The 20,542-nt window shown below is 40.5% G+C and overlaps 2 protein-coding genes across 2 annotated transcripts in view; both read left to right on the top strand.

Moving 5' to 3' along the window:
* Positions 1-116: 116 nt before the first annotated feature.
* Positions 117-3,192, top strand: exosc2 (exosome component 2). The gene is made up of 9 exons (XM_071465847.1): positions 117-278; positions 760-861; positions 990-1,035; positions 1,141-1,230; positions 1,378-1,443; positions 1,538-1,606; positions 1,867-2,043; positions 2,343-2,471; positions 2,785-3,192. The coding sequence occupies exons 1-9, from the start codon at positions 163-165 to the stop codon at positions 2,863-2,865; spliced, it is 876 nt and encodes a 291-aa protein (XP_071321948.1). The 5' UTR covers positions 117-162; the 3' UTR covers positions 2,866-3,192.
* A 596-nt stretch (positions 3,193-3,788) lies between these two features.
* abl1 (c-abl oncogene 1, non-receptor tyrosine kinase) overlaps positions 3,789-20,542 on the top strand; it is a 33,191-nt gene continuing 16,437 nt past the window's right edge. Inside the window, exons 1-2 of the mRNA XM_071467045.1 lie at positions 3,789-4,361; positions 5,121-5,488. Coding sequence (XP_071323146.1) covers positions 5,362-5,488 — 127 coding nt within the window. The 5' untranslated portion in view covers positions 3,789-4,361; positions 5,121-5,361. The remainder of the gene's footprint in view (positions 4,362-5,120; positions 5,489-20,542) is intronic.

Raw genomic sequence — 20,542 nt, 5'->3', positions numbered from 1 at the left:
TTGCATGTTGCTGGACTTACTGAGCAGTTTTTAAAGCCTCAGTAACGTTAGGTAGAGAAAAAACATTGAGGCTCATATTTCGGTAGGTGGCGGTAAAACACGTTTAGCTACTTGCCGATTGCAAGAGAGGGAAGGAGGAGAAGAAGAGGAACAAAAGTAAGCATGGCTGCTGACATGAGATTACCAACTATCCGAAAACCAGTGTCAGTTTCTTCTTTCGACCGTAAAGATCTAGTCGTCCCAGGCGATGTTATCACTTCAGACGCTGGTTTCATGAGGTATGTGCCGACTGGCGTGCCGGTGATGGACCGGTAGCTTGCTGTGTCTGTGGTAGCGGTTCTAGTACTGGTGTCTTATTTGTTAAGACAAAAAGTCTAGTCTTTGTTGCAAAATTATTTACACACAGTTAAAAGCTACAGGTTGCACCAGCGTGATCTCTTTAAAACTTGTGCTCCTTCCATAGTAATACCGGTTTAGTTGGTGACAGGTTTGTGAAAAATGTAAAACATAGGCCTATACTCAGCCTGTCTGGTCTGCCACCAACAATGAGTAGAGTAAATCCTCCACTTCCACTTTGTGAAATACACAATCTTAACTTCAATGCTGATATGGACACTTACCAGGAACAAAATCATCATTTAATGCTCAAAAATAGGAGCTGTGTTGTCTATGAGCACCATCTGGAGGTCACTGTTAACCCAGCTTTTCAGTCGTGTTTGGCAGTATAATTCATCAGTGCTATACACCATTCATCCCCAGGGGTCATGGTACCTATGTTGATGAAGACAAGCTGACGGCTTCAGTCGCTGGAGAAGTGCAGAGAGTAGACAAGCTGATCTGTGTCAGACCACTTAAGACCAGGTGAGTGATTAAATTGAGGTCAAACAGTGAAGTGGGCCTAGAGGAAGTGAACCGACGTGTGCTCAGATTTTAATGAGTTTATTGACTGCTGCTTTTGCAGGATTGATGTGATTGTTTTTGTGTCGCAGGTTCAACGGTGAGGTTGGAGACGTGGTGGTTGGAAGAATTACAGAGGTGAAGCACTCCCTCCATGTCTCTTCTCCTGTGTGATGTTTGATATTCCTTACATGTTATTAAGATCAGTAAAACATATGTTTGTTTTTATTGTGATATGTTTAGGTACAACAGAAACGGTGGAAGGTGGAGACCAACTCCCGGCTGGACTCTGTCCTGTTGCTGTCTTCTGTCAATCTGCCTGGAGGAGAGCTGGTGAGATATTGGAAAATGTGATCCAATGGGAGAAGTGATCTGTTTATTACATTGTTAGCTGAACCAGCATTAAGCAGAAAGACAGGGGAATGGGATCAAAACCCAACTTTTATTTATTGTTAAAATATTTTTGATTTTCTCTTTCAGAGGAGAAGATCGGCAGAAGATGAGCTCACCATGAGAGAATACCTTCAGGAGGGCGATCTCATCAGTGTAACTAATAGTTTATTACAATCTTTAAATAGCTGATCCATCTCATAATTATTTTATCCATAATGTCTTTGTTGCTTTTGTCCTGTGCTTTCAGGCAGAGGTGCAGTCTGTCTTCTCAGATGGAGCCCTATCGCTTCACACGCGTAGTTTAAAGTATGGAAAAGTAAGGGTACCCAATTGCATTTGCACATGCATCAAAACTGTGGTTTAGCATAAGATTAACTGTTTTTGGTTCAGTAACCAACTAATACATAATTGAGAACATCCATAAAACAACAACAACAAAAAAACTAAAACAAAAATCACATTTCCATAACCAAGAATTAACGTCTTAGCGATTACACTTTGAAGTTTGACATGTCATTCTTTAGAGACAGTCCTCATTTCACCTAATATCCTGTCTCTATTTTCCCTGACCATTAGTTGGGTCAAGGAGTGCTGGTACAGCTTTCCCCTTCTCTGATCAAGAGGCAGAAAACACACTTCCACAATCTGCCATGTGGTGCATCCATCATCCTTGGGAATAATGGTTTTGTGTGGTTGTATCCCACACCGGGACAACAGGAGGAAGAGGCTGGGGGCTTCTACACCAGTTTGGAGGTGGGTACAGGATTCACAAAGAGCGATATTTAATAATTTCATTTATCTATAAACTATGAAGCTAACAGTGAAGCAGTTTGGAGGTGGGGACAGAATCATTAAAAGATAATTTTATTGACACTTACACTTTGAGAAATGTATCTGGTCTTGTTTGAACGCCTTAATAGTGTATTATGTAAGTGAACTGCAAAGATGTAGTACTTGGTTTGTATTAATTTGAATTTACTGTATCTATATGTGTGTTTCTCTGCACATTTTGATCCTATTTTTTTGTGCGTCTCTTGTCTCTGTCCTTTCAGCCTGTTAGCCTGTCAGATCGAGAGGTGATTTCACGGTTGAGAAACTGCCTGCTAGCATTAGCTGCACACAAGGTCCTTTTGTATGACACCAGTGTTCTCTATTGCTATGAATCTTCACTTCAGCATCAGGTAAGTTGCACCGTAATGACGATCAGGAAAGTCAGTTTTTAACAGCCTGCAGTTGTTTTTGAATTGTACCTGCTGTCTCACAAATGTGAAACAGTGGCAACAAACACTCTGCAATAAAAAAAGCAGACTTTTCTATGATGTATTGTGCCATCTGGTGGCCATATTGGAAACCCACAGCTCCTGGGCAACACTTCTGGAAAACAATTTATTGTGGTTCTCAACTATGACTCTGTTGTTTTAACAGTGGTGACTTAAATGACCAGTTTCTTTCAGTGCAGCTGATCTACTATTCCCCACCCTACACTCTCTGCAGGTCAAGGACATCTTGAAACCAGAGGTGATGGAGGAGATTGTAATGTTGACGCAACAGAAGCTGTTGGAACAGGAAGGTTAGACAACACAAATCCAAATTGTCACCAAAATCAAGACCATGCCGAGCATCTATGTCAGGGACTGACCACCTACCTGAAGACCAAACTGGCCTTTTGTCACAGAAACCTCTCTATCATGGCAGCCTGATGGGCATTTCAACTGTTATTAATAAAAAAAACTGCTGATCACTGTTTGACTGCTAATGACAAGTATGAGTAACTTTTAAAATACTGCAGAAATCACTTGAGCAGCTGTTCTTAAGATTTACAGAGGTATAGTGGAACACTTTTGATACCGTGTGAAGGTTATACAAAAACTGATGTATGCAATAAATTTTCTATAATTTTCATTACCTCTCAGCGTGGTCTGTTTTGTTGAGCAGTGAAGAAACAGAAAGGAGAAGCACGCCAGGATAATTCAAACTTCACAATGGTTTTTAGATCATGTATTTTATGCAAGCTTGTCCCATTAGCAATAACAATAACGTAGTGTAAGTGTAGCAGACACTGCTCTGCTGATCTGGCATAAGCATAATTTTATGTGCACCTTCAAAATGTTTATACATAAAAGACAGCACTAACTTATTACTACTGAACAGTGGATAAAGTAAGCTAACAACTGATATATCATTTTTAAATAATTGGCTTATTTAAAGCTTATCAGTACGTGCAATTCAGGGATAAGAAAAATAAAAAGCATATATATGTACGGCAGAAATTTAAAATCTTACACTTTCAATTCTTTAAAAGATCACATATCAGGACTAGCAGGGTTTGGTGGGTGTACCTTCACCTGGTCTCTGAGTGCTGTCTCAGTCTCAGTGGAGTTGCAGGGCAGCTCTTCCTTCCTCTTGCTCTCCCAGCATAATAAAACCTCTGCCCTGATCCCCATGTACTAGCCCACGCACGCAAGTGACGTCACGCGTCGCCCCACCCACATATTTCTGTAAACCACCTTGCGTATGAAGTATGGCGGCCCCAGCCTCACAACTACCGCTTGGCCAAAGTTTATTGCTCAGATTTTCACGTGAGAGCGATGAATAAGTACGCGGACCGAGGAGTCGCTAACGAAGAGCTCGGCGACTGTAAACAGAGGAAGGGACTTGCAGGAAGAGTCGTCGCTCTCTCGCCGGCTAAGTTTCCTCGATTTGTCTTCGCCTCCTTGATTGAAGTGCCTTTAGTCCGGGTACCACAGGGGAAGAAGCTCCGCAAGACGGGAAGAGTGGACGCGGAAGTTTGAAACAAACTGATTTATGTGGCTTTGGAAAGCACAGTTGCAAAAGTATTAAACTGCGGTGGTCGGAAATGTTTTTTATGAGGTATTAAAGTGCACTTGTGCGACTTTTATTACCAAGCGTGTTCACAGCGACCCAGCAAGAGCCAACTGTTGACTGCTCGATGAGCATTTAAGGCTCTGGCGCTGCTTACCACCAGCTAACGTTAGTTAGCCTCCATGGCTACCTTCAACACTAGCTTGAGGTCGCCAGCTAACCATCAAAATAAATGTTCCCTTGGACTTGTAAGTTTCTGTTTACACTTATCTTTGCTCCATAAGTTTGTGACTGCGATACAAGTTTGGGTTGTGTGGTCTGAAAGCTGCCTTTTTGTTTTTACTCAAGTGCTCGTTACTCATAATTTCGTGTTTTTGACATCGCTTTTGTAATAAAATATGCACAAGAACAATAGGGTTAAGGACAACAATAAATAACGGTCTGCTGCCCGTCAGTGACCTTCTTTTGTATGTCCTCGGTGAAAATGTTTTGCGCATCGAGCACCTTGCTGTTGTTCCTTATTACCACATATTTTCTTAATGCGTTATGTTTGCAAACTGCAGTATAATGAGGTATATCAACGTTAGTCTGTCATAAAGTGCTTGATAGGCGTTATTAAGAGGAACAACAGAGGGAAATGGGACTTTACACACAAGGAAACACATGTATGGTGTACCAGCGTATAATACAGATGTACTGTCAATATGGCATAGGCTATTTTGAGTAGGACAATTAAAATCATGTAAGACCATATTTTTAGCAAGTTTAGCATACACTGAGTTATTTGACACAACATCTGACAAATTTGCTTGGAATAGGTAGGAATATTTCAACATGCACATGTTTAATTCCCCTCACTGTGAGAGTGTTATTTGCACTTTAAATGTAAGTCAGAATCACTTGTGCAGTTATTGCATTTTTCAGATGCATTTTTCCTTTTTGAAAGTATCATATTGCTCTTAATGAAATCATCAATGAGTCATAATTGTTTTGTTTTTTTTCTATAGATTCCTGTGAAATGCCTTTCTTTGACCTCTGAAGCACTCAGGCTCCATTAATGCATGATAAAGAGAGACATACTGGAGTAATACGGATCTGCATAGGCGTCCTGCATCACCCATACTCCAGGAGAGGACAGACTGAGTCAGGGAAAGGGGCTCCCCTCCCTGCCTGGGGGGCCAACCATTGGAAGGTGAGCAACTGAGTCCAGCTTGGAGAGTCCCGGCTGCGGCCTGGCACCCTGCCCTTATGGGGCAGCAGCCGGGGAAGTTTGTCGGGGACCAGAGGAGACCCAGTCTGCCAGCCTTCATAAAGGGTGGGAAGAGAGAGTCATCACGCCATGGGACCCAGCCCTGTAATGTTTTTGCTGTGCACGGTAAGAAAAAACATTTCCAATAAGAACTGCGTAAGGTTGTCATTGACAGTATATTTTGACACACTTCCACACTGTAGTAAGTTTGATTAGTTTTATAGGTTTGTTGGATGAGATTCTGAGGGGATTAGCATTTTCAGCTTTTTGGGTATCATGTGCTCCCATCTTTCTCACTTGTGCTGTTCTTAGTCTTTCTGCCACTTTACAAAATAAATTACATTGTGCAGATGAGTAGACAGGACTGAGTATCAAACTGATAGGGAAAAGCAGATTGTGTTTAAAGTTGAGTAGGAACAAGAATTCAAGATGTGGAAGATGTTACCATGCATACATAAAAATTGTAACAATGTGCAGACAGTATCAAAACAAGTGTAGTTGCATCATCGGGAATGCAGCTTGCTGGCTGAATAACAGACTTGCGATTGCACAACCTGGAGAAGAGAAAATGTTCACTTTAAAACATGCGATAATACATTTTAACAGTTCATAATCAAACCTGTCATGTGCCAATAACACAAGCATCTCACAAAGCCATTCTTTGCTGTTCAACTTGAAACAGGTTGACCCTAGACATGTTTTGATGAATTGATACCTTTCACTGGTCACTTGCTTGGTTTTTGTCATGATTGGTTGTGTCACTTGACCAATACCAAGTGTGGTTTCTTTTGGAATACTACACGACAACTCATGACTTTATGTTATGAGCAAGAAGGACTTTAATCAAACATATATTGAACTCCAACCACTATGGTTATATATTGATTCTCGCTTTGTATCTCTGGCATGGTAAACTGATTAGAAACTGAGATGCTCTCAATAATGCATGGTGCAGTGATGCAACAGTGAGGTTCATTCAGACTCTGTAGCTGTGTTCTTTACTGGTACATCCACTGTAATGTTATTTATTTTTAACTGATCAACACCCTGACAGTGTGGCCTACTAGTTTCTGGTACCAGCTAAAAGCAGCTTTAACTAAGCCTGTTAAATCGAGGCAATATTAATAGAAGTAACTTTTTTTGTGTGAGTGGTGTTGCCTGTTGATTGAATTTTTATTCCTGTGTTTATCTGGAAATTAGTTTGCAGTGTGAAGGTATGCTTTTTGATATAAAGTGATTTGAATTATTTACTGGGTTTGACATGAGTGCATTTGTATTAGCTTGGGCTACTGAGCCTGTGGTTGGAGATTACCTAGCCATCTGTTTGTCACATAGAAATGAACAGCAGCAACTGGGACTCATAATAAACATTTGAGCCTGCAACACCTCATTAAAACATTCTTGATAAATCCAGTGCATTCTTAGTGTATTTTTGACATTTGACGTTTCTGTCAGACTTGTCTGAATCTGTTTAAAAAAACAGAAGCGTTCCACAATGCAGATAAGTCTTAAGAGACCTCTACTAGGATAAGATGTATAAAGAAACAACTTAGTTAGATCACAAGTCTGTTGAGTCCTTTCAAGGGAAGCACACTGAGGCTGTGCACCATGAGCCCACTATGACTGATGATCTGGAGAGAGATAGATGAGACAGCTTTAAGCATAGGTTGCAAAACAAAAGATAAGTCTTTCCCAGTTCTTACCTCTATTCTTTCTCAGCCTGCCTTGACTGAAGAACAGATGGAGAAGAGATCAGAAACATTCATTAAAGAACATCTCCACATCTGTAGTGAGCTTTTGTAGTGTGTGACAAAGCTCAACAGTGCCTCCCCCTGTGTTTGCATGGGATGGTGTATAGTGTGGTACTACGGAGTGCTACAAGATATTCTGGACTTGGCAGAAACCATACAGGCTGTGTGCAAAATCATTCACCATCTACTGTATAGGCCATTATATAGTGTATTTGGCATTTTGTAGAGTCTGAATGTCTTGTGAAAGTTATTATACCCTACATAGTGGATTCAAATAATCACACAAGTAAAGATAAAAGAAGAGGCCTAGTGGTCACAGTGTTCCACTGAATCAATGAAGCTTTAAAATGCTCTTGAAAATGGAAAAACTAATCACAGTGGAGACTTTTTTTTTTTTTTTGACACTCATAGGGAGCAAGGAGAGGAGATGTATTAAAAGCCTTTAGATGATGAGAACATTGCAAATCATATCACTCAGGGTAATGTGGTTACATCAGTAGAGATGATTTTGAAAGTTGCTTACAGAGAGGGCTTATAATATATTTTCTCATTAAAACCTTGGTCTATTGGGAAATCAGATTTAAAAATCCTACAGGTTATCGTCTTATGGATTCTTCAATAACATCTATTCATGCAGTGTAGAAACATTTCAGGGACAACTGATGTAATACACATTCACCTGTCTTCAAATCTGAGAAATCTCTCTACTGCACTACATTGGGGCAATGTTTGCTTTTTTTAGATGGCAAGTAAGTGAACCATCTTGTGTTTGATGGTAGGGGCACACCTATAAGAAAAAAATGTTGTGTGATGTTGATATTATCTATCAGAGTCCATCACAAAACCCTCTGACACCTTGAAAGTGAACATTTGGTAATTTGGTTTATTGTTTTTGTTTTTTTAATTTATTTATTGAAAAGGATGACAAGACAGGGAGAAGGGGCATGTGTAGACGGCTGCCAGATGAAAGGGAAATTGATAGTAAATAAGTGAATGATTCCAGATAAAGTCGTACTATTCTCACTCCATCATTACTGCACTCCTCAGGGCAAGACCGGCATGCTGCCTTATGTGCTTTTTCAAAACAGTGACGCACAATCCATTGTATGATATTGGAAATAGATGTCTTACCTGGTGATATTTCTCCCAGGCTTCTGTATCTTGTAGTCCATGACCGTGTGAAGCACTGTGTCTGTTTCCTGGTTAGAACCGTTTGTTCCTTCTAGTCACTCATCATCTGGCATTTTTTAAAGCATGGCAGTGCACAGAAAGCAGACTTTTGTTGCTTCAAATGTGACCTTTAGAAACCAGAGGTGACATCATGTATTTCACTTCTTGTTTTTATAGTCAGCGGTTTGTTATTTACTAGGGTTGGCTTATGAAAATGCCTTTGTGGTGGTCCCTTAATTTATGGCCCAGAATAGCACAACACCCAAAACAACCAAGGTACAGGGAAGATGTAAAAAAAAATAAAAAAGGTTAGTAGAAATGTCTTTTGCATTTATGCATATAAGCTTTGTCCTTTAACTGCTTCTGCTTGGATGCTTAATAATGTAATTAATTTTCAGTTGGGGGCTGACAAGGAAAAACAATCTAGCATTTCCACTTAAAGACATCAGTGGAAAGAACTGATGTGGCGAACACAAAATATATTTATTAATGCAGAACAAAACTTCAGTTAAAATTGCTTGTTCAAAAAAGAAAAATTGATCAGTAGAGAGATAAAGCAGAACTGTCTTAGCCTTTTAAAATGGTCACTTGCCATTGAAACGGATGCATGCCATGCATCCAGCTAAACTGATAAGTTTACCAAATGTGTCTGTAGGGCTGTGATTGCCTTGGCAGGAGTACTTTCCACTGACTCTAAGTCTTGCATAACGCAGAGGGGGACAGGACAGGGAAGGTCAGAAAAACAGAATGAAAGCCTTTGCCGGTAAATGGATCGAATTTGGCAAAGGGTCAGTGACACGGGGCGTATTTGTTTTCCCTTTCTGCCCCTCTCCTCCTGTGATGAGCAGGTTAGACCATGAGAGGGGATGTGAGTCATAGTGCAAGAGGAGGGCAATATCAACACATGATTTTACATCTCTGTTTTTTTTCTTCCTGGTGAGCCCCAGCTAGTTAACACTCGACTAGCCAGCGCCATGCTGCGCCTCAACAGTCATGTTCAGACCTCTGCATGCAGCTGCCTGGGAGAGAGACAGAGGCAGTGAGGGGCAAGCAAAGACCTGTCTCTGCTCTTGGCACCTCTGTATACTGTACAGTGGGGGAGTTATGATCTCACTGGCTAACTAGCACAGATTGTAAGGACAGAGAAGGGAAGTGAATTTCTGGAAACATTGCTCAAGAGCTGCATTTTCACCTGTTTTGTCTGTGTGTGGTTCAGAGAACCAACCATGCAACTCGATGGATTATGGAGTAACTTACATGCAACAGTAGGTTACCAAGCCTGTTTAAAAAAAACAGGTCTGAGCACAAGAGATGAATGTACTTGAACATTTCTTTCTCTCTCTAGTATAATGTTTACTTGTAGGAACAACAGTACATCCTGGATTGACAATATGTGTTTTCAAATGTGGTAATTGCTGATTCTCAGCCACTAATAGCTACTGAGATCCATCATTACTATAGCTGTATGCCTGGAGCCTGTCCTCTACAGCTTGTCTGTGCCACATCAGTGCCATTATAGATATGAAAGTCTAAAATTATTAACTGAATTATGAATCAGTGAATTTTATACTTTCATCAAATATCTTCCTACTTCTTTTCTCCCTGAATTGCATTGGACAACAGTATGTGACCACTGGCAAGTTTGACACGCTGCAGGAAGTGGAATTGCTGTGCAAAAGTTCTTAATGAAAGAATGATGCCTTTCATTTGCTTTCCTGCCATCCCCTGAAAAGGAAAAAGGAAATAAAAAAGCTGAACAGGATTTGGAGGTTCTATGAGTTTTAAGGAAAGAGGATCTACTTTCTTAAGGCTCACAACAACATCTGATTTGTAGCAAAGTTAGTAACTGCTTTGCCCACATTTTGATGGTATAAAAAGGAAAATTTGCCCCCTGGTGGTAACATTTATTTATGGGGTTAATGTGTTTTATTAGGTTATATCGCAGCTGTGATACAATTGTCATTTGAAAATGATATTTTTAATAAAGATTTAAAAAATATTTTTATATTTTTTGTTTTTATAAATCTTTTCCATGAAGTGTGTGTGTGTGTGTGTGTGTGTGTGTGTGTGTGTGTGTGTGTGTGTGAGAGAGATATATAGTAAGAGAAAAAGCTTTCCTGATCTTGAACATCAAACTTCTAACATATAATAAAGATAAGCTGCATTTTTTTTACTGTGTTACTCCTGTTTTATGGAAGACACCATCATAGGCTCTGATTGTGGTTTCACATTGTATATCAGTGGTGCCCTGAATAAATGGAAATTTAAGTTACAAGGGGTGCATTCTCACACAATTATACTATATCACCTCAAAACAAATGCATTCATGACAAGTTTCAGTAATATAACATATAATGTAAACCATACAGCAAAGTTCTGAACATTGATGTATGATATCATTGCAGGTCTTTTAGAGAGTAATTTGTAAGGGTCTGTTTATTCAATCATTTTGTTGCCTCTGGATGAAGCTTAGCCTAGTAGCTGTAAATCCCCTGAAACTACTGGGCTAGTGGAAAGCAATGACAACTGGAAACAGTGTAAGATGGCGGTTTTGGCATGTGATGCGCGAGTGATTGTCCTCATTGTCCCACATTTTATCAAGCCAACTTTTACTTATAGGCAACAAAAAGAGAACAGTGTCAACCTATGGTTATCAGCCAAATGAGTTTTGTTGCAAGTTTTTAGAAACCTCTGGCATGTTGCTTCTTGCTTGGATAGGTTTCAATATAGGCACAACAGGGCTTTTCTTTTTACGCATAAGCTTCAGCCCACAATTTTTTCCTGGTTGACGCCTGCAGGCTAGCCTGGCAAAGCTTCAAGTATGTTCAAGGCATATTATAATGTGGGGATGAAGGAAGATGTCACCCCAATCTTTCATTGTTTTTACTTGCTGATTTTCAGGTGCTGGAGTAACGTGCAGAGTAGAAAACAGGAAAACACAATATACTGGTTAAGACAAATAGAAAGTCAGGCTCATCTGTAGGGGAAATTAATAAACCATTTGACTAAAGTATCTGTGGAGCATAATAAAGGAAAAGTATGAAGTATAAAAACAACACTTTACCTCCATCTCCCTTGTTCTCAGGAACTTGACACAATGATGTCATGATCAATGAAGCTACATAAAGGCCTGCAGCCAAGCTCATAGATTCGTGAACATGAATGTATGAATATCCATCAAACAATCTTAATTTGAAACCAGTCTTGTAATAATGACAGGGGTATCAGATGTCATTTTAACATCTTGCTCATTAATCTGTGGCAGGTTGATGTTCCTTAATCTATGTAAGAAACTATAAATAAAGCAGCTGCAGCTTTTGACTGATGGTGGTTAATGTTCTTTGACTTTATACAGCTGTATTCAGGGGAGAGGGTAGACAGTCTGACCCCTCCTCTAATATAGTCTTTCAGTGACATCATTTGATTTGTGTGTGTGTGTGTGTGTGTGTGTGAGTGTGTGTGTGTGTGTTTCTTGCAGCATCTGTGTTCAACATGGATGCAGTAAGTGAATCCATTTCTCTTTTAGTCTGTAACCGGCTCTTTCTTGGCTGGAACTCGAGGAATCTATACAGTCTAGACACCAAATCTCCTCCCATGATCCCTGTGGGTCCTGAAGATGGGGGGGAGGGTCCGTCCGTCCGTCCGTGCGTGTGTGTGCGTGTGTGTGTGTGCGTGCGTGCGTGCGTGCGTGCGTGCGTGCGTGCGTGCGTGCGCGTGTACGCGCATGAACACCAACGTACTTACCCACGCAGCAGGCGCCTCATACTAATGCTCGTTCAGGCCAGCTGTTAGGTCCTTGGTTGCTTGTCCCTTGCCATGCCTGGCCATGTGTCCACACAAGTGGGCGCACACACACAGTCATTCACACTCTGGGCAACACTCAACTGAAAACACTTCTCCCTTATCTAATCTGTTTACCACTTAATATTGATAGAGGCTGGATGGTCTTTTGTGATGCCACCTTCACAGTTTTACCTGAAACATTTAGTGCTAATGTCTTAATACTTTTAGAAAGTATGTGTTTTGTGTGTGTGTGTGTGTGTGTGTGTGTGTGTGTGTGTGTGAGAGAGCGAGAGAGAGAGAAAGAGAGAGAGAGAGACACATTTGTCCCTTGCCGGATGACACCTTGCTGATTAGTAAGTGTTTCCCCCCTCTCATCAAGTCTTGACCACCTGGAAAGGAGGCCGCTTTATTACCATGCTAGCTGATGACTAGCCAAAACAGCTGGGTTTATAAATCAAGGTAGTCTATGCCTCACGAGCTCCCTCTTTTTAAGTCTTTTAATCAAGGTCCACAAGGACCTGAATTCAAGACACTAATGGTAGTCATGTGTTGGTGCACAAAGTCTGAAAAAAGTTGACAAATGTACAGTGTTTGATCTATTCCAGATCTGAAATGGTGCAGGAAATGGACAAAAAGTCTTAAAGATCAAATTAAAGTAATTCTTCACAAACAAACCTATGACCACACATTTCCTTCAAATGCAGACCTTATGTCATTTCAAGTAATATTTGTTGTGAAGAATTTGAAGAAATCTGTGTTTGGAAAAAGTATGATATTAACCAGATTGATATGTTCTGTCTGTTTATCTATACTTCTCTTCACAGGAGCACTTCACACTGAGATTATTATGGTTTTAGACCTGTGCCAATAAAAAAGCTCACACTGTCAGAGCTGTCTCAAGCATATAAACATTAGTAGTATTTTTGTTGAGTGTCTTTGTGATAGACACTGTGATTGTAGGTTAAGACTGACCCACTTAGCCATGACAGTGAGCCTGCATGTACAATACAGAGGAACCAAAGCCGCTACATGTAACTCAGTTAGTTTTCATTTTATGTACACTTTTACTTAGACTTTCTACTGTTAAATGTCACAATGCCAGCCCTGAAAAAGGTCTGTTGTAATGCTGTTATCTGATGAGTGTTACTGGATTAGTAATGGATGCCTGGCCTATGGCCTCTTCATATTTTCTAGTGAATCACATATGTTGTATGTGATCTGTTGCACCAGAGGTGTATTGAGTAATATTGCCTTTTTTGCACAGAGAAAAAAAAGAGAGAGAGTTGAACATAGGGCAAGCCACAGCAGTGGAGTGAAGAATGTGACCTCTTGTGCATTCCTCTCTCAAATAACTGGTGCAATCCCCCTCCCTCTCTACCTCCTTTCTTTCTTTTCTTTTTCTCCTTTTCTCTTTTTGTCTTTCTCTTCTCTTTGTTGTTGTCTCTCTCTACTTCTTTGTCTTGCTCTCATTCTGAGTTTTTGTTCAGTGGATTTTTGGTTTCATGGAACATTTTTATAGACATGGAGGGCAACGGGCTAAGTTAATGAGCAGACAATAATGGAGCACTCAAAAAAAGTGACAGTTTTAAAACAGTAAACAGAACATAAACACCAGACAGTAGCAACAGTATATCAGCATTTAGAGTGTGGAAGTTGACAGTAGATGTTTTTGCTCTCAAGCTGTCTTGTGTTGTGTTTTGAAAAAAAAAAAATTCACTTTCTTGCACATGATAAAGACATTGTGACATTATGACAACTGTTGAAATTGAGAAATTATCAGCTACTTATGATGGAGTTAATTTGAAGGAAAAAATCTCAACTGCAAACAAAGGGAGAAAAAAAAGACAAAGGCACAAACCAAAGCTTAAACCAAAGCTTTTTCCATATACATAAGGTGCACAGTGTTTTGCACAGAACAATTGAAAGTGTAAGCAGTTGGTTTAGGACAAACAGTCCTGTTGAGTCATTGACTCTCACCCTGGTTTTTGTTACTTAGATTCATTTCAGCATCTGCAACTGTATATGTTATGAAATCTGGGCCTGTGATCTACCAGTTTCAAAGCTTGTGTATCGGTTTGTAATTTAGATTTTCTGTACTGATACATTGCTTAAAGTTTCATCGCCTTGTTTTAATGTTAACTATGTGGGCATCCTCATTCTTTCCAGTCACAGGGCAGATATTTGTTATGTTCCATTTAATTGTCCCCACAGTGAGAGGCCACCAGCATGCCCACTTCCTTTTCTGCTCTTTGCTGGTTATCCCTCCATTGTACACACGCATAAACATACAGTACGTACAATGCTCACATGCATGCCGAAAACCTCCAAGTTGAGTATGGAATGCAGCGTGGGAGCTCTTCGCCACCCGGGTCCACATACACACACACACACACACACACATACACACACATGCAAGGAAAAAAAACACTCCCTAGTTCCCCAGTCCATGCCCGAGCAGACAGCCCTAGTTTCAGACACAGCTGTTGCTTTCTGTGCAGACAACCTGCTACCTAGGATGCCAGATCTGTCTTTTTGTAAACATTTCAGCCATTTATTGACCCCCCTGTATGGAAAGCCTCTGTCCCCTTGTAGATTATAGGTCCATGGGGCCATGGTACGACATGGGGACATTTGGTTGACGTTCCTTTACTTGTCACAGCTTTTCTCAGTTTCTTTTCTTTTATGTAAATTTCATTTCTATCGAGCAAGAATAAGCAAAATCCAGTCCACCAAGGCATCGTCTGGCCCATTACATTATTGTCTGGGTTTTTTTTTTGGTTTTTTTTTTTTGTCGCAGTCCAGTCCATACTGTACTGGTATGCTGTCCTGTCCCTTTGTGTTGTGTTAAGCTCCTCTTCATAGCGCTATACGAGGGTGCCTGCTATGCTTGCTGCATCTGGATTCACTTAGACACAAAGAAGAGCCCAAGCAGCTCCACTGCTGCAGCTTGAGAGCCTCATAGCCAGAATCACTCCTCTGTGTATCTGTTTCTGTTTTTACCCCAATGGGCACACAAACAAATGGGGTCTTTCTCCAGGCATCTAGATAACGTCTGAGTCACTGATAGTCTCTAAAAGCAGACAGTTCATTCACATGGCTGTCTCTGCTTGCTTTAGTTTGTTTATCTGCTCTCATGACAGTGTTGTCTAAAAGCTGGTCAATCAATAAATTTGGTCCAAAATGATAGTAGAGGTTTTAGTGCTAGTTTTCTCTTTCAGTTGCTGGAGAATTGCAAACCTCCCACTCATACATATACACACGTACTTTTCTTTGCTTCCCTCCCTTTCCCTCCTGAAAGAGTTTGGCTCTCCTAGTCTGCACACTCATAAAACAATGGAATATAAAAAGATGTGCGTTTATGCCAGCTCTCCGGGTCAAATTGAGTAGTTAAAATTCTGAAAATGACTAGATTAGCACCTTCTACACACACACACACACACACACACACACACACACACACACACACACACACACACACACACACACACACACACACACACACACACACACACACACACACACACACAGTCTCAGGTTGCTATCCTGAGCAGAGCTCATTTGTCCACCCCGTCTCTTTTGCCCTCTTAATTTTCAACACTGATTATTAGAACAGCATTGTATCCCTGACAAGTGATGAATGGTTGTGTGTATCTGACCTGCCTGGCTGTTTTCTCAAAGTATGAAATCTTAACTATTGGCTAACAGCCATACATTTCAATTCTCTGCAGGTTTGCATATTTTTGGCACTACATAGTTTTGTCTGGGCCTATAGCAGCCTATCGTGTGGAGAAATGAGCAAAGGTTCTGCTTAGTCACCTGGTTTGTGTTGCCCTATTTTATGTCTTTCATCGTGGTAAAATGGTTCCTCCAGTTCTGTTCCAGTAGGTCGGCTGGGTTTAACTCCCTCTGTCTCAGCTCTGCGTGCTAGCAGGTCCGCCGGGCCCGTCTGTATTAAAGATTGCTGTAAAACTGAGCTGACACTGTGGACTGTTAACTGGTCACCTCAAATGAGAGGGTTTTGGCTAGAGAGAGAGAGAGAGAGAGAGAGAGAGGGAGGGAGAGATTGTGTGTGAGCAGATACACAAGAGCATGCATATAAAATGGATTTTATCACAAAATGTGTTTAATGACCTGTGGGTCATTTTTCAGTACTTCATGTAAAAAACAATGGGGAAAACAGCTTCTAAAAACCATTGAGCATCAGCATAATGAAAGTTGTTTCTTTTGCTCTCTGTATGTATTTACTGATCTGGGTTTAGAAAATATTTTAAAGTGTTTTCAAGTTTACTTATGTACCTCTGTATATTTAGTTTCACTGTTGTCTGCTTTGGTAACTTATTACCACCACAGGCTGATACCAGAGCCTTTAACCTTGAACCAGGTCAGCCACTGTTTTGTTCTTAAGTGTCTGTGTCTGTTCTCCCTGTGGACGACACTGAGTGGAGAATTATGTGGAACCCTAAACCCTTAACCTCATCTGCGGGTCTGCACGCCCCAGACCCACTGGCTGCATTCTCCAGAGGGCCCTGAGTAAACAGCCACATGCACACACACACACATACACATGCATCCATACACCACATACATGGTACCTGGTTCTTGAGTGTCGGATATTTAAGTACACTTGGCTGTTACGGATTGCTGTGATGACTGCGGAGTGAGGCACAGCAATGAAAGGATGAACTCTGCGCAATGCAGAATCCCTATTAGGAACTTCCACAGAGTTCTGTCTCTCCCTTCTCTGTGATTAGCCTGGTTTAAAAGTGTAATAACTCATGTTTCATTACTTAGATGAACTGGATTCATGCCAAATGTTGGCTGGCTCACATTTCTAACATTGTTAGACAGTGTGATTATGTTTGTGTGTATGCCCTCATGCATGGAACGGGTAGGACAGAGATCAAGCAGTCCTCAGACGCACTCACAGACAACGTCCTCTTACCATCTCCTTCATTTGTCTGTTATTCCAGCATCAACACGATCAAGTATTAATTCATCGTACAACTTAATGGCCTATTTCTGCCTTCTCTGCCTTACCACAAGTGAAAATGTTAATAGCAGATGTCAGTGGCAGTTAATCATGTAATGGTATGAATTATTGAGATGCATTCTTGCATGATCGACACTGGTAAAAAAGTATTAAGTGTAAAAGTAATGCCAGTTCGTAATTGATAGTTAGGATATGAAATATGATTTGTGGATTTATGGATTTGTGTCAACATTATCTGTAACACAAGTATAGTTTGAAATCGTAACACTGTTGCTACCTTAGTTGAGAGCTTGAGAATACAACCTGTCCTCTGCTTGAAGGTTTGGAGAACGTAATCAGGAAAGCAGGAGGGGGGGTACATGAGAGGAAAAGGGCCAAAAATCATCCCGTGGGTGGATGTACGTCAGCTAACTGTTAACATACTAGGCCCGGATTATAAAACGCAAGCGAGTGATTCTCCTATGAGCTCACTTCCAAACAATGTGCTTCATGTTTCTCCATCTGCAACCTTTTTTCCTCTTCCCTCCTCGATTTTTATAGCCCCTCTCCTCTTCCCTTCATCCTCTCATCTCCCCAACACTTTGCGACTGCGGTAAGTTAATGGGCCTTTCTCAGAGTTCGAGGAAGCCTGTGTTTCTTCTTAATTGGTGCTTGGGGTGGCGCGTGAGAGGAGCACAAATGTTTGCCATACCAGCACTGCAGCAGTGATGTAGGGCCTGGTGCCATGTGACTGGATGTCAGGGTACTGAGGTCATTACTTAGAAAGCCACTGAGACTGAGCCATGTTGAAGAATGCCCATAGATGCTAACGAAAGCACCACTGCCCACACCAAATAGACAGGCACATAAAGTTGATGTTTTAAGACTAATAGATGTGAATGTGTCGTTTTATGTCAGTCTGTGTACAATCCATGATATTGATGTATTTATTTTCCTCAGACTTCTAGTGTGACTGGTGAGTTTTTAAAATCTTTGTCTTGACTATAGCAGCTTTGAGTCAGTGAACAGTTGCAAAACATCTTCCCTTACTCATGTCTCTGGTCATCACCATTTGTAATGATCTGGCCCACTTCAGTATACATCATCTACAGCGCTTTTGAAATCATCCTCCAAACCTGTTGCCTTGAATCTGTTGCTTGGTCTCAATTCTTTGCAACTATGAGGTGTGAACCAGAAATGAAGCAGCTCGCCAGCTGTTGTGTCAAGAAGTTTCAAGGAGAATTTGGGTTGAGTTGGTCTCCATTTTCCAGGCCCTTTATACTCTAGCCCGTTTCTGCAGAGGTGAGCTGCACATTCTGGCATTTTGATTTGGAGAGCACCTTTTCCAAACTCCATGCCTTCCTACATTCAAAGGGCTTTTCCAACTGTCACTGTTGTAGCTGCGTGAATACTTCAGGCTAGCATAGTTATTACAACAGCTAATCCAAACAAGAGCTATGGCTGAGTGAAAGTTAAATGATAAGAAGTCTTATCTTCATCAATCATCAATCAAGTCCATGAATTCACTGCATTTTACATTATATTTTTTAAACATGCATGTTTAAAAATCCCATTTATGTTTTGATCCTCAAACAATGACGTTCCATTCTGTGCGTCATAAGAGCTCATATGAACGCTCAGCCAGTTGCAGATCTGCTCATAAACTTAGGCAATAATCATGTACATCCAAAAAGTTTTGTAAGACCTGATCAGACGGACACGGCCTTATTGTTGGATTATTTATTCTTCTCCTTCTCCTGTCTTGACATTTCTTTGTACCAAATGAAGTTGTTTAGAAATCTCTATGTAGTTTAAAGTCCAGTCCAGTGAAGGCCCAACCCTAAGACGTACCTAGATTTGAGGGGTTAGTGTCCCAACTTGTCTTGTATCCTTCTCTTGATTCCCAACCACTAAATGTTAGCACCCTCAGGTCGCCAGTTTATTAGGTACACCCTGCTAAAACTACTGCAACAGTCCCTCATTACATCTTATCGTCATGTTCTAATGATTCTAATGATTCAGCTGTCTGGTCTGCATATTGTCAGACAGCTGAATTGCATTGCTACACTGAGAGGTGTTTTTTATATTTACTCTACCCTTATTTATATAAACAGATGGGAGAAAATATTATGTTTTCACTTTCACAATTATTCATATTGCACATTAGGACTTTTAGGACTTTTGCAAAGTTTCTGTTAGTTAACTACAGACATAGATAAAGACTCAGATGTCACTGCTTTCACTTTTTGTCTTAGAGCTAAAACTAAAAGCCATAAAGCCATTGTACCTTGCATACCCTTCTGGATGGGTCATATTTTTAGTCAGTGCTTTTGCCCCCTGATTGGAAATTCCAGTGACCTGCTCAGCCAGTAAACTGGGTTGGCACTCATGCTATTTGCGTGGTGTCATCAAGCCAGCCTCCCGACAGTATGTAATTACCCACTTGACTGGACCTCTTATCTCTGAAGTCAAATGTACACACAGACGAGGATGTTTGTCATTGAAATGGGAAAATATTTGCCAGACAGTGTCAGTAGATTACAGCTGCTCTCGCTCCTTCCTGGTTTCAGTCTTGAGTGAAATGACGATCGATAAGCCTTTTAGCCAATATAACTCGAGTGGACAACATAACAGAAACACACTAATAACCTGCAATAAAATTGACAGTACACCTCATAAATTATTAAAGTGTTTCATATTCTCTCTGACAACAAAAACAACAAGGTTCACAAATGCTTGTTTGTTACATGGCTGTTGTTTTGAATTGCATTAAGTTGCATTGGTGTTCTTGAAGTTGTCTTCACAGTAGAAGGCCTACTATAATTTAATTAGGTGAAAGAAATACACAATTCTGACTTGTGTTGTGCTGTAATAAATAATGGAAGAAGAGAGGTGCTTTTACTGGTTTCATAATTTATTCAGATAGTCATTTATAAATTATAACTACATTTATAGTTACACCCCTGTTTTGATTGCTTTTAGCTCACTTTCAACCTTTTCAATGATTTTACTTTTAGAATATTTAGTTCAGAGCTATAACTGAACTTCTGAATAAGTCATATGTCACTACACTTGGAGACAGCTGATAATAGACAGCAGAGATGTTTTAATGTGTCACAAGAGTGCTTTTCTGTTGCCAAGGCTTATTTATTCCCTCCAGTGCTGTGTAAGATCACATGGTCAGACGTGCTTCTCTAATGATCAAAAAATAAATACTCTCATTTTGATAAATTAAAATATATTGCCGACTTCATTTGCATTTGAAATAGCCTGTTGTAGATGAGCCTAGTGTGAAGTCCAGTGAGGACTGGTAAAAGTTATACTTTGCTCCCTGTTAGCTGCAAATGATTGAGAGTTTCAGCTCTGTCTTTAACAACCCAGGCCTGTTTCCAGAAGTGATTCTTTAACCTGTAAACATTTGAGACTGGAGAGAGGGAAAAAGCATGGCTGAGAAGAAGAGAGAGGGGCAGAAAGACAGTGAGAGGGGGGAAGGGGGGTTAAAAAGTT

This window comes from Trachinotus anak, unplaced genomic scaffold (assembly GCF_046630095.1).
Source record: "Trachinotus anak isolate AG129_WGS33_773 ecotype Australia unplaced genomic scaffold, CSIRO_AGI_Tana_v1 ptg000028l, whole genome shotgun sequence".
Taxonomy (NCBI): domain Eukaryota; kingdom Metazoa; phylum Chordata; class Actinopteri; order Carangiformes; family Carangidae; genus Trachinotus; species Trachinotus anak.
Note: the sequence above shows the minus strand (reverse complement) of the source record. Positions and strands in the feature narration are given on the sequence as shown.

Excerpts from the sequence above, each read along its gene's own strand:
- exosc2 (XM_071465847.1), top strand. The coding sequence starts at position 163 with ATGGCTGCTGACATGAGATTACCAACTATCCGAAAACCAGTGTCAGTT. Across the intron at positions 279-759 it reads TCAGACGCTGGTTTCATGAG|GGGTCATGGTACCTATGTTG; the intron begins GTATGTGCCGAC and ends ATTCATCCCCAG. Across the intron at positions 1,231-1,377 it reads ATCTGCCTGGAGGAGAGCTG|AGGAGAAGATCGGCAGAAGA; the intron begins GTGAGATATTGG and ends TTTCTCTTTCAG.